At 49.3% G+C, this 27082-nt stretch overlaps 3 protein-coding genes across 3 annotated transcripts; all 3 read left to right on the forward strand.

The window, feature by feature from the left end:
• The first annotated feature begins 5693 nt into the window (after positions 1 to 5693).
• Positions 5694 to 9702, forward strand: HOXB3 (homeobox B3). Its single transcript, XM_075171477.1, has 2 exons — positions 5694 to 6240; positions 7343 to 9702. The coding sequence occupies exons 1-2, from the start codon at positions 5805 to 5807 to the stop codon at positions 8104 to 8106; spliced, it is 1200 nt and encodes a 399-aa protein (XP_075027578.1). The 5' UTR covers positions 5694 to 5804; the 3' UTR covers positions 8107 to 9702.
• Positions 9703 to 13237: 3535 nt separating this feature from the next.
• On the forward strand, positions 13238 to 15888 carry HOXB2 (homeobox B2). Its single transcript, XM_075171863.1, has 2 exons — positions 13238 to 13631; positions 14813 to 15888. Exons 1-2 carry the CDS (start codon positions 13238 to 13240, stop codon positions 15454 to 15456), a joined length of 1038 nt encoding a protein of 345 aa, XP_075027964.1. The 3' UTR covers positions 15457 to 15888.
• A 9240-nt stretch (positions 15889 to 25128) lies between these two features.
• On the forward strand, positions 25129 to 26783 carry HOXB1 (homeobox B1). The gene is made up of 2 exons (XM_075171864.1): positions 25129 to 25735; positions 26458 to 26783. Exons 1-2 carry the CDS (start codon positions 25129 to 25131, stop codon positions 26781 to 26783), a joined length of 933 nt encoding a protein of 310 aa, XP_075027965.1.
• The last annotated feature ends 299 nt before the right edge of the window (positions 26784 to 27082 follow it).

The following is a 27082-nucleotide window of genomic DNA, read 5'->3' on the forward strand; positions in this document are numbered from 1 at the left end:
CTCGATGATGAATCCCCTTGACCACGCTTTTCTGACCGAAGTTTCATACTTTTTTTTTCCCTTTTCCCCCCTCCCCAGTTCTTCTCCTTTCTCAAAGTCCACCGCTGCCTCGTATTTGCTGGACCAGACAACCGAGAATTGGTGAGTTTTGCTGAACATCCTACCTGGTCCCCTGTCTGTGTGTGTCTCCGTATCTCCGTCTGCATCAGGCTTGAAAGCCATTCCTGCTCTAAAGTCACCCAACGTGCCTTTTTTTTTTTTCCTCCCCTCCACCAACCCCAGAAAAAGCACGGCTGCCCTGGATTTCAGCTGAGTATTTTCATTTTGCTACTGGCTTGTCTTTAAACTTTGTGATTTATGGCCGTAACTTTGAGGGAGTGTTTTAAATGGAAGATATTTCCTGTACTCCCTTTGAAGGGAAACCCAGTCAGATTGCAACATTTGCTGCTGATTTCGTGACGAGTGCGAGGGAGTTACATTTTGAAGAAAAATAAGCTGCAACCCAAGCAAAGATGGTAATACACAGGGAGCCTAAAAAAACTACTTACAGGAGCTCAACATATAAACGTGCAACGACCTTCTTAACAGGGTCTTTTTTCGGCTGCCAGTTAAGGTTAAAACAAAATTTTGCACTTCAGAGGAGTTAGCTGCAGAATCCGAGATACTTCTGATCGCCTAGGTACTCCAAATAAGTCAGTGGAGAGCCGTATTCAGAAACCTACGGAGTACTTCACCTACAGAGAAGTCTTTAAATAGTCCACGACTGTTTTTCCTCTTTCCTTCCCTGGAATTTCAACGCCGGGGATCCAAAATAGGAACTATCTTGTAGCAGAAGATTTATGTTGGAGCAGTTCATAAAAAGTCAGATGGGGGGGTGGAAAAAATCGCTATAATGGTGTTCCCTGGTCGAAACCCTCACGTCTGGGATGTGAACGCTGCAGCCAGAACAATAGCTGGAAACACCGTAATCCTTGGGGTATGACTTTATCCATCACCTAGAAAACCTTGGCTGTCCAACCCAAAGTAAGTCCTCTCAAAAGTCAGATGTTGACTTGGACACCCTTCTTTTTCTTGCCAGAGTTACCAGCCTAAAGGTACACACATACACAAAAAAAAGGGCGATGCGAAACCCCCGACGGGTCATACCTTCCCAGCGAAGTCCAAAGAGCCTTTGTGGTCCCTCTTTTTCTTGCTTTGCTAAACGTAAATCCCCCCCCCGTCAGCACTTAACCCAAAGGAGTGAGCGCCAGAATTAAAGGAGGGAAGATAATTGCGATGTGAAACAAAAGTAGCACTTAAAAAAAAAAAAAAAGTGCAGACACCTAAATTCCTTGCCCTGCCTTCCTCCCACTCGCCAGCCCCTCCTCGTCACGGACTTTCCCCAAAACGCATCTTGGCGAGTTTCTGCTTTCGGCAGCCGTGTGGGAGCGGGGAAAGGCATAAATCTCCCGTGGCGACAGCAGCAGCGCCTTGCATAGCAATAACGGCATTATTAATAATAGCAATAATAATCATCTTTATTGTTCAACACCTCGCTGCCTCGGCATCCCCCGGGGGTGGTTTGCGCCCTGAACCCCCCCTCCAGACCCCACACCTACTCCCCGGCGGGGGCCGAGGGGCGAGAGGAGCCCCCCGACATCGGGACGCACAAACTTAACGCCGAAGTTACCCGGGCTGCGGAGTTGCATCAACACAAGAGATTCCTCCCCCCTCCCCGGCTCCCCTCCGCCCTTATCCCCTTGCAAACGCGGGGCCCGGCGGCTCCCGCTCCCTCCCCCCCCGGGCCCCAGAAAAGTGGGTTTCGTACGGGGGGGGCTCTGCGAGGAGCCAAACGCAGCCGAAGGGCCGGGGGAGGAAAAGCATCAGCTATTGAAAGAGCCGCGATTGCTGCCGCGAAAGGGGAGGGGGGAGACTATGACTATGTTGAAACGGTTTATTAGCATAAATTGACACCTAATTGTTAAACACGTGAATCAAAGGCAAGCTTTGCTATCTTTCTGCCTAGGCCTCTGTCCACCACGTCTGCAATTAGCATAATTTTTCACTAGTGACGCTGTTTGGGAGGCTCGTTGGCTTTGCCCGGCAATCCAAACCAAATCTTTATTTTTAAATATCCCCCCCGCTTTATTCCCCCCCCCCGCCCACCCCACCCCCGTAGCCTGGATTCTTTTCGTTATTATTTTAATCCCAGCCAAGCATTGCATAGTTAAAAGGGGGGGGGGGGGGTGTTGTGTTCAGCTTTTCTTTCTTTCTTTTTTTTTTTTCCCTTCTCCTTTCCCTTCTTCCCCTTTGCTGTGGTAAAGCAGAGGCCATTGTTATCAGTGAGCAGCGCGTACCAGTCTATAGGGCAACTAGAATCTCAGGGTTTGTCCATTCAAAGCCCTCAGCTTTTCTGCACATCTTGGGAGCTGGAAAGCATCTTGATTTTTTTTTTTTTTTCTCTTCCCCAAACGGAGACAGAGAGACAATTTGAGCTGCCGTAACCGAAAGCTCCACTGGCTGAGCCCCCTCCCCCTCTGTTTTGGCTTTTTTTTTATACATATATACATGCATATGCTGGATTTTTTTCCTCTCTCGTATATTCCTTTAACGTTTTTAAAGGAAGGGGGTCATTCCTTGCTTATTGATTGCGTGGATGCTGGATGTGAAAATATATTATGTCTGCCTGTGCTTTGCTCGTCAGAGACTAAGGTAAGCCGGACTCAAATAGGCTATCACTTTGTGAATGGCGGAGTATATGTCCCAATGATTTATGACCATATGACTCCAATCTCGGTTCAAGAAGAGTTCACAAGCTTTAAGCTTCCTTCCACGCAGAGACTCTTTTGCAGCCCTCATCCAGGGCCCTTTTTTCCCCCCCTGCTTTACAACTGGGGAGTTCTGGTTGGGGTGAAGCTCGGTTGTGGGGGGAGGGAAGAGGGAAATTTTAGGAATGTGTCTCTGTTTTCCAGGCATATCCACCGCAAGGCAGTCGCTGGGATGTAAGCTCTTTCTGAGCAGCCGACCTATTGTTAAGGGCATGTTTAGAATATTTATTATTAATAATAATTTAAATTAAAAGCGGGGCTATGCCTGGTTTTGCTGGCTCTGAGAAATATACCTTAGGAGGGGGCGGGGAGAGGGGAAAGGCGCTGCTCTTCTTCATAAACACGGTCAGGTTGTGAATTTAGGATTTCCAACATGGAGGGGATAGCTTTACAGGAGAATACCTCTGCCTTAGATTTCTTTTATCTTTTTCCCCCGACCGTCTGATTTTTTCCCGAGCATCCTCCTCCTCACAGCCCTTTCCCTCTCGCACCTTCCCCCGATTTTTTTTTTTTTTTTGTAATGTCTCTAAATCCTCGCACTCAAAAGTTGCAGGCAAAGAGTTTATGGTTAAATGTTACCGCTCGCAAAGTGAAACTTGGAGCGTGATGAAACAGCCACCGCAGATCCTGCCCGGGTTTAATTGGAACAGGAGATAATCGAATATTTATCATTCTGCCTGAGATTTTTTTTTTTTAAACAATTCCTTGGAGTAAATAATTAGGATTGCGGCCATCCTCGGCGAAGATAAATGAGCGGCATTTGTGAGGCGCTGAGAGATGAGGTACAAAGCAAATCTTCTGTGGAAGCCACAAGCGAGGGAGCTTTTGGGCAAAGGGGATTGTAAATTTATTTTATGGACATTTAAAAAAAAAAATCGTCGCTGTTATTTTTAGCTGCTTTAGCTGAACCTCTCCGCTCGTTCTGGTTTGGGTTTGTTTTGGTTTTTTTTTTTTAAGAAACCTATGCCAGACAGGAAGGCCTTGGAGAAATTCCCACCTCTGCCCTCGTAGATATTTTCAGCAAACCTATTCATAATAAAGGCGCTGCTGTTTGTTAATTAATTCACAGCTTCTCGGCTCGGGTAGTGGAGTCTACTTTTTAATAAGACATATTTATCATGGCGAGGAAACCAAACGAGAATAACTCCCAGCAAGGATATCACCCTTTCTGTAGACAATAATACATCTCCGTGGAAGATACAATACAGATTTGGGAATGCATAAAGGATTTAATCAGTGTAAAAAAGGGAAGCCGTCCCTTCGTGGACACGTTGTCTGAGGCTGTGTTAGAAGTATACGGAGGTTTCATGTGACATGACATAAGAACACAGCAGTCAAGGAAGGGAAAAAAAGATGTTATTTATTGTTGAGCTATGGCTTCTGTTAAACCCCGGTACTTAGAAATATCACATTAGACTTTATCTCCACAGAGTTTATTTTATTTTATTTTAGAGAATGAAAGAGCCCAGATAAAATTAAATATACAAGAGATACAATTAAATATACAATGGATATCAATTTCAAAACAAAATGCACAGTGGCTCCTTGCAAACTCTGAGCTGCAGAGAGGACTCACTGCCTTTTTAAAATACATTTGCTGCTTGATTGATCCTCACACATCAGATTATTTTCAGGTCAAGATAGTTTTCATATTTCTAAGGGTATTTCTACTCTGTCTTTATGGTGAGAAAGTTTATGTTTTGAGAAAAGAAAGAGAAAGAGAAAGAAAGAGATAAAGAAAAATAAAAAGGCCAGAGAGAGAAAGAAAAAAGGAAGGTTTCATTTTGTAATTTGAGGTTTTGGACTGGGTTTTTAGACTTTTTGAGCTTGGATTGAGGGAGGGAGGAATGATGGAAAATCAAAGGGTAGAAAGTTAAGAGCAAATGGCCTGGTGACGCATTTGTTTTCCAAGGGAAAAAAACAACAGCAATTGAACTGGGTTTAGAATCACGTCTTGCCAATGGTAGTTCCAGATTCAAGACCGAGGAGTACAAAGCAGCGCAGGCAATGAAGGGGTATGTTTTCTAAATACAACCTGTGCTACCAGAGCGAGAAGGAGAGACTAACAAACAGGCCAAAGGAAGCACATTCTTGAATTCATGCCCCTATTTAAATCTGCTTAAAATATTTGCACTGAATTCCAAAGACATTGTGTAAACAGTAAATCAAGCCAACTGTGTCAGGACACCGTTACCTGGATAAAACATATCGACTATTTGCTGTTTCCAGTTTAAAAACAAATATACCAGACAGAGGCCCTACAATTAACGTAGCAGACTTTAAATTTCTGATGATACAATGTCTTGCTCGTTTTCATGTGTGTGAATAGCTGATTTGAATAGGTCAGGGATAAGAAAGCAAGACTTTCATTCCTTTCATGCTTGTAGCTAGCAATTATCCATTCTCTGTTCTTATATTTACGTTAGTGTGTGTGTTATCTGGACGTGGATGTGTATATGTAGACATAACACACACATCTACATGCATATACACACACACATTTATATGGGAGTATACGTGTATGCATGGGTGTGTGTATATATGTATACAGATAAATACAGAAGTAAATAGATGTATACAGATGAAACCACGTGTACTTATAGAGCATGTGTGTAGTTATACATCCTGGGTGCTATCCTCTAAGTGAAAAAAAGGTCCAACCAACCAACCAACCAGGAAAACTACCTCCCAAAATCAGCTCAACACTTTTGCACTGTAACATTTATTGAGCCTCCTTAGGCTGCACACAGGACAAAATCAGCTCAAAGCATCTGTTCGCCCTGTTCTGCGGGACCCTATTCATGTCATGGGCCTTTCAGGCCCCAAGATGGATTCATAGGCCGGGTACTATTATTGTGTGTTTTCTCCTAACCTTTCAGGTCAGCTTCCAATAGACAGCTGGAAACGGCCTGTCACGTGGCCTTGGGGTGCCAATGTTCTGCCATAGGGGTGTCAAGACCCTGGTAGCCGGAAAAATCATTTTGGGGAGTCCCAGAGATGCAGAAGACAACGTACTACGACAGCTCCACGCTCTTTGGGGGTTACTCCTACGGGAGTGCCAATGGGTTCGGCTACGAGGGTCCCCAGCAGCCCTTCCAGCCGGCCTCTCATGTGGAGAACGACTACCAGAGGTCCGCCTGCTCCCTCCAGTCTCTTGGCAACACAACCCCGCACGCAAAAAGTAAAGACCTGAACGGGAGCTGCATGCGTCCAAGTTTGCCCCAGGAGCACCATCCGCCTCCCCCCGTCTCGCCGCCCCCAAACCCTGCCACCAACAGCACCAGTAGCAACAGCAATAACCCGTCGGGGAGCAGTAAAACTGCCCCCAGCAAAGCCAACCTCAGTGCAAACGCCAGTCTCACCAAGCAGATTTTCCCCTGGATGAAAGAATCGAGGCAAAACTCCAAACAGAAAAACAGCTCCCCTAGCACAGGTACACTGTTCTGCTTTTGTAACCCTCCGCTTTCCCAAAGAGCGAGGTAACGAAGCCACCGGCCGGTGGGGTCTTGTTTGGAGGGAGGGGAGAGGGGGAGAGGGTGCAGCGAGGATGCAGTGAGGATCCAGCAAGGATCCAACAAGGATCCTGGTGCTGGGCGTGATCCCAAGACTGCCAGCCGCATGCCCCGGCCAGGCTGAGCGAGCGTTGGCCCATCCTGCAGCACTGACTGTGCACACTTGGTTTATTTTAAACATACGCAGGGCACTACAGGGAAATACAACCAGGCGGTTGTACACAGCCGATGTCTGACTGTGTAGGTACAGACACATGAAAATGTACACCCACTGCTCAACCTAGCGATGCTAAAGCGAAGTGCTTGTTCTCTTCCCACCTCCCTGCCTCCGGACACAGCAGTAAACATGGTGCTCTCTGAGTGTATGTGTGCATATATAGAGCATATGCATAAACACATGGATATTCTTGCATGCATACACGCACATCTCTAACGCGATCAAGAAAAAAAATCAGTATGGAAATACCACTGCTCTGACAAATATATTCATATAAACTTTGCGTCACAGACTTCCCTCTACGTTAATATAATTTATCTGTTATATACATGCTTATCTCACAAAAAGGTAGGTACAAATGCAATTTGGTGTTCAACAATGTACATGCAAATATTTATGTTGCACAAATACCAGACACACGCAAGTTGTGCGCTTGTGTGTGCATTCGTATGTCAGCAAACAAAATACCTCCCAACACTGACCCGTGTTAGTATTAATTGGCTTTGCAGTGACTGCCCCCCTGCCAAATATTATTTTCTCAAAATTATCTGTTGGAAATAATCGACTCCTAAATAAATGGCCCTGGAATCCTTTTCTACATGACATGATCAAATTTTCATAAACCAGGGGCAGCTTTGGAGAACAGAACTCTTAATAAATGACATGATTATGGAGTGCAGGCTAATGCAAAGGGGTGAGGAAAAGGGGGGTCGAACTCTTGTGCCTGTTCCAGGATTTATTAAGAAACGATGCATTCAATTTCTGCATGTAAGTAATTATCTTTTATTTCATTTCGCGGCCAGCAGAAACCTGCAGCGGTGAGAAAAGCCCTCCAGGCTCCTCGGCCTCCAAGAGAGCCCGCACAGCCTACACCAGCGCTCAGCTGGTGGAGCTGGAGAAGGAATTCCACTTCAACCGCTACCTGTGCAGGCCCCGCCGTGTGGAGATGGCCAACCTGCTGAACCTCAGCGAGAGGCAGATCAAGATCTGGTTCCAGAACCGGAGGATGAAATATAAGAAAGATCAGAAGTCGAAAGGCATGGGGTCTTCCTCTGGAGGGCCTTCCCCCACCAGCAGCCCGCCCCAGCCCATGCAGTCCTCCGCCGGATTTATGAACGCCTTGCACACCATGAGCAGTAACTATGATGCCCCCTCGCCGCCTTCCTTCAATAAACCCCACCAAAATGCCTATGCCATGTCAACTAACTACCAAAACCCCATCAAAGGCTGCCCCTCCCAACAGAAATACGCCAACACGGCCCCCGAGTACGACCCCCACGTCTTACAAGGGAACGGGGTGGCCTACGGGACTCCCAGTATGCAGGGAAGCCCCGTCTATGTTGGAGGTAACTATGTGGATTCTATGCCCACCTCTGGCCCGTCCCTTTACGGCCTCAATCACCTGCCACATCACCAGGCTGCCAACATGGACTACAACGGGCCTCCGCAGATGCCCCCGAGCCAGCACCACGGACCATGCGAGACCCACCCCACCTACACAGACCTTTCCACGCACCACGCTTCTTCTCAGGGCAGAATCCAAGAGGCGCCCAAGCTGACCCACCTGTGATAGGGAGCAGGGACAGGCTCAGGCGAAGCGGATGGGACCTCGCCACGGGGCATGGGAGAGGGGAAGAGGGCAGGATTGGCTTCAGGAACATTTGTGTTGAGCTATTTTCTTTTTTTTCTTTGACAGGGCAATTTCTACCAGGTGGTTGTGCTTGCTATTATTATTTCTGGGTTTTATTAGGCACAATTTCCAACCATTTCAGTATTTACTGCCAAAAGCAGCTCTTTCTCTGAAGAGATATACCTCCTGTGTTTCAACACAAATGCTTCTGAAATGGGTTTGGGGTAGTTTTGTGGGAATCTAGTGGACTTTTAGCAACAGCATCCTTCATTTCCAAACCAAGTACAGATTGTCACTGATCATTCTCGGACACTGGAAAGGAGAATAGTCAGCCAGCCATACAGTTGGTGTGTCTGCATCTACGTAAACATGCACGCGTGTATACATGTGCAATCAAAAGAGATTCGCAAGAAAACTACCCTCCTCTCCGATTCCATCTCAAGAGGAACCTCGCGCTTTCCTTTCCAGCCTTCAGAGGAAGGGCATCCTTTTTCACTTGAGTAATTTCCCACCAGTCTCCACATAAACTGCAAATATACATACCTGCCAACGTGTGGGATTCACGGTCTTCCCCTCCGGCCCCTGCCTCCCCTCTCAAAAATAATAATAATTTAAAAAAATTAGAATAAGAGAGGTCTAAGAATTGTGAAAGGTTCGGGAAACAAGTTTTTGAAATGCCTAAAAAACCCCTCCAACAATAACAGCAGTCCAAAGAGAGGAAGAAAGAGTTGACAGGTCTGAATATTTTCCCACCTTTGCCTCTGATGACATGAAGTCTCCCTTCGACAACGCCGGGGTTTTTTGTTTTGGGGGTATTTTTCTTAGGGTTCATTAACAGAAAAGCAATCTTAAGACTTAGAAGTCCTACGCTTCTTTCCTCCTCTTCTCTTGACCTTACGTGAAAACAGGGTATATTTGAACAAACGGAATGTCCTCCAATCGAAGCAGAAGTGAATGGATCTCTAGTATTTGCTAATGCTTTCTTGTCTGGACATCTTTGTTGCACTTAGAGTTTACATATAATGGGTATAAAAACAACTTTGAAGGGCGTTCGTCCAACTCAGTCGAGATGTCCTTCAATAGGTGTGTGTTCTGGTGAACATTCATATATATTTATTGGTTATAGCCAGTTTAAAATATTTTCCTTTTTTTGTATTATTTATCCCCAATATTATGTATTTATATGAGGAAAAAAGGATCAAATTGTACTTTTTTAGTATTTACTTGTTATAAAGGACATTGTGTTTCCTTGTCATTGTACAACAAGCTTATTTTAGTTATTGTAATTTAGAAAGACCAGTAGTTTTATGTTACCTTCGTACTTATGAATAATGTAATTAGTTCTACTGGAGGCATGAGAGCAGAACCAGACTGTAATTGTATAGTCCTGAATTAGAAGAACTATAGCTAATCCCTCCCTCCCACCTCACCCCTCCTCTTTGGAAATCTTTCTTTGTTCTTATAGTAGTTATTTTATTTCCTCGCTTAAGGGTTGTCTGTTGAACAATTCTTGAATAAACTTTCTGTTATCAATTTTATCTTGTCCTATCAGTCGGATTTAAAGGCAAAAATAAATACTGTGTGAGTAAAAATAGCGAAGAGAACGCAGGAAAGGGACCGCTCGAAACGTTCCAGAGTCCGGACAGCGGGATTCCTGTCTGCGTCCCCTTCTGGGGTGAAACCCCGGGGATTTGGGCCCCGCCGCCCCCTCCGCGCCCCCTGCGCGGCCCGGCCCGCGCCCGCGGCCACAAAGGGGGGTCACGTGGCGCCGGGGCCGGGCTGCCATTGGGCCGCGAATGAAAACAAAGGAAAAGGATTAATCACAAAAAAAAAAAAAAAAAAAAAGAAAAAGGACCCAGAGTTTCCATGCGGGGACCTTAAAAGTGAAGAGAAATTAAATTATTATAATTTAATTAATTATTATAATTAATTATTATTAAAATACACGCACACGTGCACACACGTACACACACACACATATATGTGCACACACATGCACACAACCCCCCACACACTTACAACCCCCCAGACTAACAGACAGACCTAAAATTGTTATTAAGAGGGGAAAAACCCGCCGCCAAAGGTTACATTATCAGTGCAAGCAAAAGGGAGACTAACCCTTTGCCGGCAGTAAAAGCAGATGGGATAATACCGTGAATAATTTGCTTTTTATGCTCTAAAGCCCTAAGAAAACTTATATTAAAGCAGCGGGGGCCAATAAAAGTTTTATGGTTCTGGAAAGGGGGTGAACTTCTTGTCAGGCTCGAAATGCTCCATTTCTGTGGGTGATGAAGAGGGGAAGGTCCCCTCCGGAGGAAAGGAGAGGGGGATTTTGATTGCTGCCGGGAGAAAAGGGTGAAAAGGCTGTAAAAGGCACCGAAAAGAGGGCTGGGCTGTAGAAAGAGGGAGTGTGTGCATGTATCTGTATTCTATGCACCTGAGTGCACAGCCATAGGTGCCTGGGTAAACCCCCACGTATAAAAAGGTCGAGTGGAGAAAGCTTTCCATGAGAAATGATCTCGTGCTTCTTTCTATCTCTGATCTCTCTTAATAAATGAAGTTCCAGGTTAATAATTATAACCATCCCGCAATAATAAATAACACTATAACAAAGAGACAGGGCTTGTTTTTCTCCCCAGGACCGGGGTTGGGTTATGCCCGTCCATGCAGAGAGCAATTTACTATTCGGGGATACTATAATTTAAAAGCATAAAAGCGTGCAGGCTCTGATTGGGATCGGCTCAAAGAACAAGAGCTTGGGTTGGGCTTGAGTTTGTCGTTGGCTTTCCCCCCCCTCCTCATTGAGTATATTTTCCTGTCTCACATCCCGGTCGCCATGTTGCTGGGTTTTGTGTCAGGGATTCCCAGGAACTAGTTAAAACCGGGAAAAAGAAGCCAATTCCGAGGCTCAGAGCGTGACACCTCTCAGTTTCTCGATGGGCTCCCTCTCCTACAACTCCTCATATCCACGGTTTAATTTGCATTAAAGAAGCAGACCTTGGTTTGTCTTACAATTATTGCATTTTCTTTATCGTTCACTAACCCTGTGAATTTATTCGTATGAGGTGATGCATTTCCCCTTCTGCCTCCGCCTGGTGCGTGGGAAAAATCCCTCTTTCCCCAAGAGGTTATTTTTTCTTTTTTTTCTTTTCTTTTTTCTTTTTTCCTTTTTTTTCTTTTCTTTTTTCTTTTTTCTTTTTTTCCTTGCAACTTTAGGGTTAGCAAAAGCAGCGACAACAGTTGGGAGCGGCTGGAAAGAGTTTCCTTTCGCACCCCAAACTCTTTTGCTGCATCCCAGCTCCCCAGGGAACCGCACCGTCCCTCAAAAAGGAGGAACCGGCAACCTCATGACAAAGGCCGAGACCCCCAAAATGCCACTTTAATCCAAACAAGCAAGAAATTATCAGAAAGTTAACTATTAATTTTTACATCAGTCCTGATCTGCCGAGATGGAGTAGATTTATGCTGATTACGATAAGTACATTCACAGATAAGAAATATTTAGGGAAATTCTCCCTTCAATCGAGCTGCGTTTTTATTTTCTCCCCCCCTTTGCTAAACCGCGCTTCGGCCTCGGCTTCAGCTGTAGATTTATTATGTCTTTCTCAGAAACGTTTACCACCCACACAGATGCTTGAACTGACAAAAGTTTCTAGGCTTCTCCCTGCGTGAATGCAGCCTGCCAGTCCGTCTCTGCTGCAAAATGGGAGAAATGGAGCTTGAACAAACAAACTACAAACCAGCCACATTTCCATTCTGCAGCAGGCAGCTTATTTTTAATTCCCCCGAAATTTTTACTTTCTAGACTTCCCGAATTCAGACCCTCGGGTTAAACTTTTAAAATCCTTCTTGGTTGAAGTAACTCTTTAGCAAAAGCCAAATTTCTTCGCTGAGTGAGTTAGGCCGAGCTGTCAAAAGTCTTTCGAGAAAAAGATTGATCGTTTCTCTCTTCTTTTCAGTTCGTGTGGACCCGGGCACTTTAAAAGGAAAAAAAAAATCTTTCTGGGAAATGACTTTTCATTTTATTTATTTATTTTGTGAACTCTGGAAGTGGAGCTGTTTATTGGTGGGGGGGGAAAGGGAGAAAAAAGATGAGAAGGAAGAAATGTGATTTCAAAGATATCCGTGACCTTAAAACATGTTTGGCCTTTAAGGAAAGTGTAAAGGGTCCATTAAGTCCGCCTTTAGAAGCAGAAAGATTACGCTGTTTCTTCAAAAGTAATTTAACAAGGTAAACCAGGCCGGTCTAACTATTCTTGACTTGAAAGCTCACTTGATCTCCTAAGTGCTCATATCCAGACTCAGACACAAACCTCCGGATCAAACCCTCCTGCTGGCTTGAACTTTCCAAGCTCTGCGATATATATATACATATATATCATATGCAAATACACGCAGGCACTCCCGGCCTCCGTTGCCAGACCCGAGATCCCAGCTCGCTCTGCGGTTTAGGCTGCATTTCCCTGGCTGTCGGGGGGGCAAAGCCCCTTTTCCCACGCCTGGTTCCCCCCCCGCCGCGGGGGTACAAATTCTCGGGAGCTCAGAGAGCGCGTCTGGAGCCGCCCGGCACAGGCAGGGCAGGCAGCAGCGAGAAGGCGGCCGTCACAGGGAGTGCAGGCAGCACCAGGCAGTACAGGCAGCAGCAGGCAGCGCAAGCAGCGGCTCCCTGTCCGCAGCCCGCCCGCCCCGGCAGCCCGCGGCCGGCCGAGGAGGGATGGCGGCGGGCGGAGGGGGCGGGGGGGGGGAAGGCTTTTCTGGGGATCTTCTCTCGCCTTTTTTTTTTTTTAATCAATTAAAGAAAATAATGCTTTCTGTTTGCCACCAGGCCCCGCTTGCCATTGGCCAGAGCTGGCCACGTGACCAGGAATTGGCTGCAATTTCGCCCCAGTCTCGAGTTTAATAGAGCAAGGTCCCCATACGCCTGTATTATCAGCAATATAACAATTATAAAAAGCCCAAGAACCATCATCATCACTGCCATAAAAACTGAGGCCCTTAGATTTCTTTCCCTCTCCCCCTCCTCCTCCCTTTCCCCCCTCCCGCTTTTTAAACCCTGGGCCCTGGAAAAGCCATGAATTTTGAATTTGAGAGGGAGATCGGGTTTATAAATAGCCAGCCTTCGCTCGCAGAGTGCCTGACGTCTCTTCCCGCTGTCCTGGAGACATTTCAAACTTCATCAATCAAGGACTCGACATTAATTCCTCCTCCTTTTGAGCAAACCGTCCTCAGCCTGAATCCTTGTTCCAGCAGCCAGGCAAGACCGAGGAGCCAAAAAAGAGCATCTCATGGCCTGCTCCAGCTCCAGCCCCAGCCTCCGGCACAGCCCGGCCCCTTGGCAGCGGAATTCCCCTGGATGAAGGAGAAGAAAGCGTCCAAGAAAGCTACCCAGGCTCCATCCTCTTCTTCCTCCTCTTCCCCCCCATCATCTTCCTCGGTGCCGGTCCCTGCCGCAGGATCTCCTGCAGGTTCGTATAATGAGGGGATGAGGGGGTGTTTGCTGAAATCGGAGAGGATCCGAATAATAAACAATCCCCCCCCGCCCCGAGCAGTCCTACCCCAGCCCCCCCCTCCCCCACAGACTTTGCCCCGCACCTCCCCCGAAACTGTGTCACGCAATAAAATACACCGCAGCAATGTACACAGCCGGGGGAGGAGGGGGGGGGATTTCTCCTGCCTCCTCCCCCCACAAATAAAAGAGCAAATTGCTGTAACTTCTGCGAAAGCGAAGAGGGAGAGGGGTCCGGGGGAGCCGGGCTCTTTATTAGCGCCAGCGGGGGGATCTGGCAGCTGAGCCACAGCTCCATTTGCTTGACTTTCTCTCCCAGCCCTGAATTTTTTTACAGTCTACAGGAAAAAAAACAAAAACAAAAACAACGAAAGAAGAGCGGAGTGGGGGGAAGAAAGACGGGTGGGTAATGCGGGGGGCTGCTACCAGCAGGATGGGGAGGCGGAAAGAGCGAGAGCAGGACTCCCAGCGTCCAGCACGGTGAGGAGAGCCAGCTCCCCATTGCAAAATAAAATAAATACACCCCCAAATCCTCCCCCAGCCCCCCAACAAAACAACAGCCTCTCTCCGAGGCGCCCCTTGGCCGGGGCGCTCAGCAGCCCTGGCCAGGGAACCTCCCTCCCCCGGGACAAAATGTTTAAGGCACAATTCACTGTTTCAGTATTTTAATACCACCGTTCAGGTAAATGCTCGGGCAGGAGAAGGGCGGACACCGGAGCTCATTGGCCAGATAACACAGGAATAATGAAATCAAAGCCCCGCAGCGTCCGTCCCCGAACTACTGGCAAAAGGGAAAAGAGAAAAAAAAAAAAAAGAAAAAAAAAAAAAGGAAGGAATGGGTCGAAATTCCCCTTATCCGCGAAGGTGGCAGAGAAGGAAGGTCTCCAAAGGGAGAGGCCAGGGAGCAAAATTCTTTCTCCTCCTTGGGGCAAGGGGACCGGAGAGTGATTTCCAGCCCTCTTCCACAGTGAGAAGAGTTTAATTAAACGTTTATTTCCTCCCGTAGCGGCTCTCCCCTACTCACACTCGTTAGTGCGGGGCACGGCTCTGCCCTGTCCGCACCAGGGAGGGGACGGCTCCAGACCCTCCACTTACCCCCGCTCCCTCTCTTTGCAACGTACGGTTTTTTATGTATTTAAGACATCCAGGGGCTGGCAGACACCAGCGGCTCCCGGAGGCTCCGGACCGCCTACACCAACACACAGCTGCTGGAGCTGGAGAAGGAATTTCACTTCAACAAATACCTCTGCAGGCCCCGGCGCGTGGAGATCGCGGCTCTGCTCGACCTCACCGAGCGGCAAGTCAAGGTCTGGTTCCAGAACCGCCGGATGAAGCACAAGAGGCAAACCCAGTACAAAGAACACCCCGACGGGGACCTCGCCTACCCCAACCTGGACGAGGGCAGCGACCCCGCGGAGGAGGCTGAGGAGAGCCCCGCTTTCGGGCCGGCTCCCGAGCCCGGCAGGCCCTACCAAAACGAAAAGCCGGGGAGCGAGGAGCCCGAGAGCCTGCGGTTCGCGGCGGCCGGGGCGGAGCGGGCGGCCGCGGGGGAGCCCCGCGCCGCCGCCGGCCCCTCGGACCGTGCCTACCCCGGGAGCCAGGACTCGCCTTTGTTGCCAGAGCTGAGCATCTTCTCGGCAGAGTCCTGCCTGCAGCTCTCGGAGGGGCTTTCCCCCAGTCTCCAAGGCTCCCTGGAGAGCCCCGTCCACTTCTCCGAGGAAGACCTGGACTTTTTTACAAGCGCACTTTGTACTATAGATTTGCAACATTTAAATTTCCAATAGCGATCCCCGCTCCCCGCCCGCCTCGCCGTTTCTGCCCCTTCCAGGCGCACCAGCCCCATCCCGAGACACTGCCAGCTCCCCCCAGTCTTCTGTAAGGGAGGGGGTACCCCCAAAAATAAACCCATGTCATCTCTCATTCAATCACCCCATCCCGCCCCCAAACATTTTCTTTTAAAGCTCCTCACACTGTGGCACCCGAATCACCCTCCCAATATTGATTCTAGAAGGCTCACATGAAAGAACAGCCTGAGTTTTGCTTAATGCAGGTATTTAATTATAGTTTTTTTTTTTTCCTTATTTATTTTAAAGAAAGCACCCGATCGTTCTCATGCGTATCAGAGATGTCAGCCCCCAAGAGAAAACATCTGTAAATCCTTCAAGCGACTTTCTCAGGAATCAGAACGAGAATTTTAGATTTCTTAATAAAATAAATAAATAAAAAAACAGAGGAATTTTCCTTCCTCTTTTTAAGTTTTAGATGTAGACTATTTATTCAAATTCTTTAATAGTAAATGGCAAATTATTTATTGTACATTATTTTCATAGAGTAAATAAATGTCTTTATAAAACCAAGAAATGTGTGTTGCTACATATTTCATTCGAAAATCTGCTATTTTTTTCCCTAAATCATTCGCCTTCCTCTTTCCTGCTTTGCAGTAATCATGTCCTAATAATCTCCTTGTGTGCATTGAGAGAGGAGACAAAAGGAATTGCTCCCAACTAACATTTCCAGAGGCTTCGGGAGACAGAAATATCTGCTGTATTCGGTTCTGTCTGCATTTTCCTTGCGCTTGGTTTTTATTCATTATATTTTTTACGAAATCAAAGCGGGACATTTGTTTCTAATTTCAACATTTGCAGTTATATTTTTGTAACTGAAAATCCCTCCTGTAAGGAAATGGCCGGATAAAGGGATGGAAAGCAACACAAAGGCAGCGTTCGGAGAGGCGCGGGGGCCGCGCCGGGGGCCGCGGCCGCTCCGCGGAGCCCCCGCACATTCCGCGGCCCGTGCTGGGGGCGGCGGGGCCGCGCAGCTCCCCGCGGCGATCCCCCCTTCTCCCACAGCCCGGCCTGGCAAGGCGAGCGCTGCTTCTTGCCTTCAGCCCACTCCTCCTTCTCTCGTCTCTTGCAGCAGAAAATACAGACGTGCCAGATCGCAATCATTGGTGTTTTAAACGCCCCGGACTACAAAAAAAAAAAAAAAGGCGGAAAGGGCCGATTTTGAGTAAGTGCAAAAAATCCACCCTGGGAGGGTGGTCCGTGCCGGCATTTTAGTCAACAAAAAAATGCTATGGAGGAAAGAGGGGTAAGAGATTAGCCTGAAAGAGGCCTTTCTTTTTTCGTCTCCTCTTTTTCAGCCGTACAAACGAGACCCCCCCCGCCCTTACAAATGTGTGATCTCCTTCCACGGCAATTTGTGCTTCTCTGTCCCGGCTCGCGGATCCCTTTACGAAAGCTTTCTCGCCACACGTAATTTTAAATACAAAACTCATATATCAAGGAGGGAGGGTGAGGCAAGAGGGGGTGGGGAGGCTTATGAATGAAAAGGGGTCAGCGCAGGAATCAATCGCGGTGACACCCAAAATAAATCATATTACGTCTTTGCTAAGTCATTGGTGTTTCCTCAGACACGGCAGAAATTTGGTAGGCGTTCAAGCAAGGTTTGTGCGAAAGTAGCGCGGAAAGGCGAGCTCGGGGGGGGGTTGGGGCGGCGTGGGGCAGGGGGCGAGCGGCCGGGGGAGGGGGGGAACCCGCGGAGGTGGCCTTAAAATGGCGCAGGGAGGCGCGGAGAGGAGCGGAGCAGCCATGACAAGCGGCGTTGCCACCAGCCTTATTCTTTAGGGTTAGGGGAGGGGAAGGCGCAGCCCGGGCCGCCCGCCCGGCTCCTCCGGCTGCCGCGGGGAGCCAGCCGCGCCCGGCGGGGCCCCTGGCTTCGGGGACTCTCCCCGGGGGCTGCCGTCTGCCCCCGCAGAGAGCTGGGTCGTTGTCTGCTTTGCTCGGTGCCTGGAGCTTGCCCGGGTGGTGTCATCCCCCCCGCCCCGGAGTCCCCGGGGAAGGCGTGGGGTCCGGGAAACTTCCGCGTGGTCGCCTGATATTTTATTTCGGATTAAGAGCATCAGAGCCAGGCTTGCTTTCTACTTCGGGCTGTAAAAAAGAAATTAAATGAAATAAAGAAAGCCCTCGACAGATGTTTTCGAAATTGCTCTTCGCAGATCTGGATTATCTCTTCCCGCTGTAACAAAGGGAGGGGTGGGGGTGATTTTACGGCTACCTTTTTATTCTTAATAATATTACCAGCCTCTTTCCCTACCAAACGAGCAGACGTTTCAAACCTGCTAGCATCTCACTCCGGGAAGGAGTAGGTTTATATTGAAAATCGAAGTAGGTTGCAATTAAAATACGCAAGTGAACATTACTTAACACCTTCCCATAAATAAAAGGAAGTGTCTAGTGCATAGTTTGCACTGCCTGCAGACGAGTTGCCTTCGCCTCCTAGCCTGGGAGTCATCACATCCCTCCCCCGTCGCGCTGCCCTCTCTCACCGATTTCTCTCTGCTCTGAAAGTCCCAGAGCCACGCGGGGGGAAAGAAAGCCCGAGTACCACAGAAGGCTATTCATTATCTTTAAGTTTATTTAATATCTCCAGCTTCTGGAACATACTCAGCGGCAGCGTTGGCAGTGCCAGACGTTGTCTATCAAAGCGCCATTTGTTCCAGTGCTTTACATATTTTCCCTTTCGCCTCCTCCCCCTCGCAATCCTGAATACAGGCTTGTTGGGGGACGGCAGGAGCAGGGAATCAGATGGTCGGGGCTGGCCCACGCCAAGAGCCCCGTGCGCCTCCGGGCAGCCCCGGGCCGGGGCGGCAGCGCCGGGGGCCGCTCGGCCCTGCCCGGTCCCCGGGGGTCGCTCCGCCCTGCCCGGTCCCCGGAGGCCGCTCGGCCCTGCCCAGTCCCCGGGAACCGCTGCGCGAGGTTCTGGTTCGGATCATGGATCTGCACACCCCCTTTGCTTCTCAAGAGAATGGAACTTCTCATTCAACTTAACAATACATGCACATAGATATATCTCTCCGCAAATCGATCTTGCAGCGGATTTCCACAAACACACACGCCCTTTCCGTGGGGAAGGGAGGAGGGGAAGGGAGAGGCGGAGGGGAGGGGACAAGAGGGACACCGTCCTCTGCAGGGTCCCCCCTTGCACGGGGCTGGGAGGGGGCGGCCTCCCCGCCGCCACACGAGGAGGCAGCGCCGGAGTGGGACGGGGGCGGGGAAGGGGTTTCCACGAACCCCCAACGTAAACCCTGACACCTTATCAATACAAATCTCTAACAAGGGCCCTTCTGCAGATCATAATGACTTCTCAAAGTTGCTGCAGGTCTAGAAAGCATGCCAGTCACAGCCACAGATCAATTCTACACCCACGGAAAGTGACTTAATAAATGGAACCTCGCCAGTTATTATCCTTGCTAACAGCAGGCCCCTTCTTATTTGTCCTAATTAGCAAGACTGAAATGTCGGAGGAAAGAAGGGGAATATTCAATAAAATCTAAATTATTGAATGACTGTAAGATTTCGCCATTAGTTCAGCCATTCTTTACCTTCTTCAAAATGTCAAACAAATGGGGAATGCGTATTTGCAACCCTGCCCTTCTGTTCTGTGCAACTGGAGGGCATATATTAAGCATATTAAGCGTATTCAGCTCTTGATCGTTGTCAAAACACTGCAATTGCCTCACGATTATTAACCTAGAAATATGCAAATGAGATACGCTCGCACGTGTTGTAGGGATGCTAAAGTAATATTTATCTTGTGCTGATCTAGTCTGGGGATGTGTTTGCTAAAGAGCTACTCGAAGCCCTGACGATGCTGAACCAACCCGTTAGAGCCATGGGAAGGCTCAAGGCGGAAAACCTTCTGTGAAGGAGACAGCGAGTCAGGAGTTGAGCCTTTGATCCGAGAGATGGGAAGAGTTAACTTCTCCTGGGGAATCACCCCGACCTTCCTCCTGAGCTGCCGGTGCCAGACTCCGGCTTTCCGGGAATATCTCTCCAGTGACAGTTTTCTCAGCTGAGTTGTAGCATCCTTTTCCAGCGCTTAGCCGCATCCCAGTCCTCAATGCCCGGAGCCTGAGGAACGCTCCTAATGCTCCGCCACCATCAAACGAAGCAGCTGGGAGAGGGGACCTTCTTCTGCTCGCCATCCTGGCACCTCCCGCATCTATCCCAGCTTTGCCGCTTCGTTTTTTTTTCCCTCTCTATATTCAGTGAAGTGGAAAATAGAGAGTGTTGGGTTCAGAGAAACGAACTTAAGAATAGCTGCAGTTCGGCCAGGTGAATCTAGTCCTCAACCCCAGCAGGATACTGTTTAAACTAACGCTGGTTGATATTAATAATGCTGACCTACTAATATTAGCAACTCGGATTAAGGTGTTAATAAATTCATGCTCTTACTAAAGGGCGGGTTTAGGCGGAGCTAGCCCACGCCGGGCCTGCCAGGTGCTGAATCTGGATGAAATGCGGAGGGTTTGGGACCCCCCAGGTTCAATGCCGGCCCTGCACCCCCCTGGAGCTGCCCGAGACCGGCCCTGAGCCCAGACCCAGCTGGGCCCGGGCAAGGGTACCTCGGGGTCGCCGAGCTGTCCTGGGGGAAGGCAAGGACTGCCTGGAACAGGACTCAGCCGGGATGAGGAGCCCATAGGGTCTGCCCGCTACGAGAAAGAGCACCGCTGTACACATGAGCAGCAGATACAGACCTCTCCTCTCCACTCTCACCCAGTAGAAAGGCTTAAATGAACCTCATTAGTGAGACGACCCGGCTTACAGACACACCTCTGCCCTGGGGACCGCATAGAAATAGCTGTTGCGATTCACAAGGAAACAGGACAGGTTCCCCAGAGCCATCGGAGGAGGAATTTGATCTTTTGGCGCAGGAAGAGGCGGGATTGGAGGGGTTTGTGCCACCCTGAAAATGAAAAAATATCGAAAGAGGCATTTCTCATCCAAATCTTCCACTCAAAGTGTTGGTCAGGAGACTGAGAACACAAAACACTCTCTCTCCCTGGCCAAGAAGGCCCCCATCCCTTACGGGGGATGCTGACCACCTGTGGACCGTCCCCGTCCAGCGAGCCTCACGACATCATGCTGGAGCCGGTCACGGTGCCGGTCGCCACCCCGACCCGGGCTCCGGGGAGGCCACGGACCGGCCGGTCCCCGCCGCTGCGCCCGCCCTGCGCCCGAGAGCGGCAGATAAGAATTATTATATCTTATCTTAATTGTCTCGTATTTATTCTGCAGCTCGGAGATAGCCCGGTGCTTGTAACTCATTAAAAAGATTCCTTCTGCATTTCTCTGGACTCCCAAACCCTGAAGCATTTTTCCATACACTATTTTATTTTCCCTCTTCAGTTTTTAGCCCCAAATATAGCTTAGCAGGCTATGATCTAACCAAGACACATGCCGGGGCTATAAATTTCTCTGACAATTTCTAGGGACAAGTCCTTTTTGGTGATAACGAAGTCCGCAGCCAAACACGCACCCCCAGCGTCAGCAGTGCTTCTTATAAATCACCCCGCCAGGAGCCAGAAGTGACATTTCTTACGCACGACATAAACTCTCTCCACAAAGAGTTATATTTAATTCCAAAACGAAGCTATATTTAACTCCAAAACCGAAGCATCTGAAGACTCTGAGCACTCTGGAGCCTTTGGGAATACCTCATTCCTCCTGTGTCGCCTGCACAGAAAACTCCCCGGTTTGTCTCGGGTAAAGATTTCTTGCAAGAGGTGTTCCCACAAACCTCCTTCAGAAGGGCCCTATCCTCCATGTTTCAAAGCAAACAAACCATCTCTTAGGGAAGGGCGAAATCTCCCCTCGCTCTTCCCACCCAAGGCTGCTGCAATCCCGAGTTTCGTGGAGCCGCTTTATGCCAATAAAAAGGGAGAAACTGCTCTCAAGAAAAGATTTATTTGAATAAGATGTCTTCATCGGGTTGGAACAAAAGGCGTGGTTTTCCCTAGGGGGCCAAAAGCCTCATCTTGCTAATTTAACGGTGAGGGAGTGTGGGCGTGCTTCCACGCCGGGACAGCGAGCCGATGAGCTGCCCCGGGATTTGTCACACCAAGTCCCTCTGCCTCGGGGTGGATGGAGAGGCCAAGGGCACGGGATGCCTTTGGTGGGCATGAGAGGTCCCCCGCCGCCAAGAGCTCCACGGAAAAATGATGTTATTCTGCTGATGACCTCCTCATTTCTTATCTGCTCATCAAATAAAGCCTGGGCTTTAGGGGCGGTAGCTCCTGAAGTGCTTTAGGCCCGCATCAGCTCTCGAGGAGTGGGAAAGCAGCTCTCTGCGGAGCGCTGCACACTCAGTGCCGTGCCAGAAGTCTGGACCAGCAGGCAAGGAAGGGATTTCCTCTTCCTCCCATGGACCAGTCGACCCCGCTCCTGGACAGCACAGTTTCTTTTTCCAGGAATGAAAGAGCTAAAAATTCCCCGCTCACCCTCTATCCTCATCCATCTCCAGATATTGCATTTTAATCCTGTTGAGTGAAAGACAGCAGCATCCCCAAAACGGTACCGTCTGTGTTTTAGGGGGTAGGAATAATTACTGTTTCCCTCAATACATAAGTGAAAATCAAGTAATAAATACAATGAAAGGCTAATTTAACTATTTGTGTGTGGGGGGTGTAGGACAGAGCTCTGATAATTTGAGAATCTCCACCTTTTCTTGGACCGCCTTTCCTCTCTAAACTCCCCATAAAGGAGGTTTTAAAGAAATAGATGTGTAAGTGATAGAATTACACTTACCCGGCGATTGGTTGTAACAATAACCTGATACTTCTTTCTCCTGCAGGTTATGAAGGTCTGTACCGAAACTGGGTCTCGCACCTTCTCCACAAGGGGAATTAAAAACAATAATAATAACAGCAGTAATTTGATATCGGATCCAGGGCAAGGGGCTAAGAAGGAAATTTGGAAAAGCGCTTCCTAAACGATTCCCAGTGTGCGGGCATGCACGTTGACGCTGCGGCTTTCGAAAATACCGCGCAGTCGCCACAAGCCGTGCATTTTGGGGAAGCAAGCCGGAGCCGGAGGGCAGCGTGGGCTGAAGCGCAGCTACCCTGCTCGCCCTGCCCGGGGCCCTCAGCCTGGCAGCTCCGGGAAGGGGCGCCCAGGGGAGCCCCCGAAATCTGCTCGGTGTTTTGCTGCCTGGGTTCCCACAGCAAGTAAGAAGCGAGGGACCTGAGCGGAGAGGAGTAGATGGCGAGCGGCTCCGCAGTGCCCAGGGGGGCACGGGGGAGCGGGAAGGCAGCGGCCGCTTTCTGGGAGGAAATCGGCTCTAGCACCCCATCTTTCGCGATCTGACAGTTACCTCAATAGAGGGACAAAAAAAAAGCCTTTGCCAAAGTGATTTCAGCTCTTCACATCCCCTCTGCGGCTCTGTCTTCACTTTCACACACCCATCGCACCAGTATCTTCACTTTCCCCCAGAAGCCGGGGTCGGAGCGGCTCCCAGGAGCCCCAGGACCGCATTCCATCCCCTGCTCGGGCCAGGACGTTTTGCTGCATTTCATGGCTAAAATTTTGATCCCGTCCTATCCGACTTTTCCATTAATCGAAGAAACTCTGTGCTTTCACCCCAGAGCTGCCTCAGGTCTAAACTTTGGTTTAGCCTTCGCTGAGGTGAGATGTATAGCAAAACTTTCCTGTATAACTCCGCAGCAGTCAGCTCTCTCGGAGCTAATTCTGAAACTCCAGAAGACAGCTGCATTTTAATGACATAAAGCATCCCCTTAATGTAACACTGGAGTGAGATCATGGTGGAAAATTATCAGACAATACGAAACAATTGATTCAAGGATGAAATAAACATCTATCCTTTTCTTTTTTCATTTTACACCCATAAATCATCTATTGTAAGCATCGTTTAAATATAATACATTCAATTTAAACGCGAGTGCAACATAATATAAAAAGCACTCCTGGAATCAAATTAGAAACCGATTTCTCTTGCAAGGGGAAAGACATAAGAGTTGCTTTGAATCTTTAAAATAACTTTCGGTTGTTTTATGCAAAAAAGGAGGTAGCGAGTTTCAGAGAACATTTGTAACCTAAAAGATTTTCTTCCTAAATATCTCAGCATCAGCAAAGTCGGCAGAATAAATGAATAAATAGGCACGCAGCTCTGGAAATAGTTTTCTCCTTATTCTTTTTATTGAAGGACGAGAGTTGTAATTGGCTAAAACTCACGTTTTGTCTCGGGGGGATTTAAAGAAGGAGGAAGGTTGATGCCGTGACTGCCTGTGTAGCAGTTTCTTAACAAATGTTACCCCAACGTGTTGCATCAGCCAAACCTACCGACTAAAGGACGTGTTTATGCCTTTCAAAGTGAACTTTTGGCCTGGGGAAAAAAAAAAAAGAGCCCTCCTGGTTCTTCTTGGAGGCTGAATAACCAGTAAATATCCTGACAAGTAACAAATGACTGTGGGCGTCATATTGTTGGGTGCTCTTGTCTCCCTTCTGCTAACAAGTAAATAAGTGTTGCCTACCTATGTTTCCATTCTCTGAGCAGTGGAGTGGCCGGCCTGAAGTCAGTGTCCTTCCACCTACTCATCGGCTGGACCCTGCCAGGGGAAAGCTCCAGTCTGACAACAGATTCGGGGAAAGATCAAACTAGGTTTGCCATGGAAAAGCAGAGTTTAAAGTTCCAGCATTAAAGCCCCTAAAATATCTCCTGTTTTCAGTAGCAAATGTGTAGATAGGTGGATGCATGGGTGAGTGGATGAATAGAAAGATGCATAGATAGAAACATGGATGATTTTTAGTTCCATTCCTCCAACTGCTAAGCTGGGCATGGTATTTCTCCAACAAAAGACATTCTGTCTTCCTAACTTTATTTCATCGCCTCATTAGAATATTGATTTAATTACATTGCTTTTGCCCACACTGGCCCTAGACACAAAGCCGGTGTGGCAAAATTAAAACACATGGAGCGTATTTTTCTTAGGAGCTTTTATTAGACTCCTCAGCCCAGAAAATGCCAAACGCATTCAAGACACTTTCTAGGGAAAAGTTTCGAAATGAGGAAAAGAGCATCCTTTTGTGCTTGGGGGGAAGAGTAGTCAGACCTCCCTACCTCTTTTCCCTCTGTCTTTCTTCTTCTCACATGGAGCTAGGGTTGGCGAAAACCTTTTTAAGTTGGGGTAAGGGGAAGTTCTGCTGGAATCGCCTAATCGCATAACTTGGGGGCCTTTTTAGCACTTAAAACAGTCGTGGATAATTCTAATTCTTCCCCCAGCCCCTCTTCCTCTCCACCTCCCCGCACCCCACCTCCCTCCTCTCTTTTAAAGTCTTTGAGGAAAGATTTTGACGTATTCGTGTTGTTATCAGATTGATGGGCAGGATTTGATTGAAACCCCTTTGTCATGCAAATGTCAGGGCCTTGATGGATGAGCTCAGAGATGTGACAAACTTCAGGAGCCCCTCGCTCATTGGGCTGGGGGCGGACCACGTGGCCGCCTCCCCCTGCCCCCACAGCAGCCCCGCCGAAGGCTGCGGGGTTCGAGGGCCAGCGATGCATGGAAGGAAGTTTTACAGCTTTGACATACTATCTAAAGGTTGTAGGGCAGGCGGAATCCCCCCCAAAACAGGCTGACCCTCCTCCATCAGTGGCAGATGGACAATACTAGGATGAACTCCTTCTTAGAGTATGCAATTTGTAACCGTGGGACGGGCGCCTACCACCATTTAGAGCAAAGCTCCCCTTCCTTCCCCTCTTGCTCAGGTAGCCCCGCCAATGACACTTTTAACGGAGATGGGCGCTTTGGCGTGGGAGGGAGCGCGGCCGCGGCCGCCCACCTTCCCCAGCAGAGCCCCGGCTACCCCCCTCCTTCCTCCGGGCGCCCCATCCCCTTCGCGGGCGCTGCCCCAGCCGCCGGGTACCCAGCCCAAACCTGCAGCCCCAGCTACGGGCACCACCAGCTCTACCTCGGCCAGCAGGACGCGGATGGTGTATACTTCCAAGCGGCCGGGTACTCCGCCAACGCGGGATCCAACCTCAGCTCCTTAGCGGAGAGCTACTGCGGGGCGGTAGCGGCCGCTGGGCAGTACCAACAGCAACACCTTTACGGGCAGGAGCAGCCCGGCTACTTGCCCGGCGTTTACAGCAACCTCTCGCCTTCTCTAAACGAAGACAAAGACCCTGCGTGCCCCTCTGAGCCGTGCCCCAACGCCACCCAGACCTTCGACTGGATGAAAGTGAAGAGGAACCCGCCCAAGACAGGTGAGTTTGGGGAGCGCAGAGCTGGGTGAGGGTGGTCCCCATCCGGGGGAGGAGGGAGGCGGGGGGCAGCTCCCCAGCCCTGCAAGGAAAGATTGCCTTTCCCGGGTTTTGCACCCAAGGTAACTGGGCTCATCTTCCAGAGGAACGCGGACTTGTTTTGCTTTGGGTTTTTGTTTTTTGGTTTGTTTTTTTTTTTTTTAAACGCTAGCTCAGCGCTGAGGAAAAGCCAGCTAGAGATTTTCCAGACACATCTGATGGAGGGTTCCTGAGCCCAGTTTCCCGCAGGCCCAATGCGATTTAAGCCCAGCTCGGAATAGGAAACGCTCCGGGCTTCCTGCTTCTTCCACCTCCCCTATTGTTCAACTTCCTTCTCCACAATCTTCCTTAAATCACAGTCTTCCCTCCTCCCCCCATCATCACCCTCGCCCTCCCCTTCCACTCCTTCCCACGCAAATTCAAGTTTCATAGTAGTTTGCAAGGAACTGGGGGGAACGGTTGCAAGGGAAGGGGGGCAGCTCTGCAGAGCCCGGGGTGGTCTGTCACTCCAGGTTGTATCCCTGGGCTGGGAAGCCAGGAATAGCTGAGGATCCGGGAGGGAGCACGAAGCTCCGGGAGGTGGAGGGACCAACTGCCCAAGAGGGGAGCGGGGGAGAGCCCGCACCCACAGCCCCCCCGTCCCAGCGAAGGAGTTGCTCTGGCTGTTGTTGTTTGGTCGTTAACAGCTAAAGTGTCGGAGTATGGACTGCTGGGCCAGCCCAACACCATCCGCACCAACTTCACCACCAAGCAGCTGACGGAGCTGGAGAAGGAGTTTCACTTTAACAAGTACCTCACCCGGGCCCGAAGGGTGGAGATCGCCGCCACCCTGGAGCTCAACGAAACCCAGGTCAAGATCTGGTTCCAGAACAGGCGGATGAAGCAGAAGAAGAGGGAAAAGGAAGGTCTCGCCCCGGCTGCTGCCTCCAGGTCTGCGAAGGAAGCGAGTGAAGCCTCGGATCAGTCCAACTGCACCTCACCTGAGGCCTCCCCCAGCTCGGTGTCTTCCTGAAACGCGTCCCCGCAGGGACACAGGGATCAGCCCTCGAGGGGCAGCTGCTCCCTGCAGACCCCAACAGGCACACACGCGCGAACACGCACCTCCCACGCACAGCCCCGTCCGCACACACGCGTGGAAGCAAGGCCACGCTTCCCTCCGAGCAGTCCCTTCGGCTCCGGCCATCTCCACGCGTGTGATACCAGTTCTCCCGCTTGCATTTCTCTCTCTTAATTTATAGACCCTCTGTAAAACACTGGACTCCAAAGGAGCAGCCGTGTCCTCCTATATCCTTAGCAATAGGCGTTTGTCTC

The sequence above is a fragment of the Calonectris borealis genome, chromosome 22 (assembly GCF_964195595.1).
Source record: "Calonectris borealis chromosome 22, bCalBor7.hap1.2, whole genome shotgun sequence".
Taxonomy (NCBI): domain Eukaryota; kingdom Metazoa; phylum Chordata; class Aves; order Procellariiformes; family Procellariidae; genus Calonectris; species Calonectris borealis.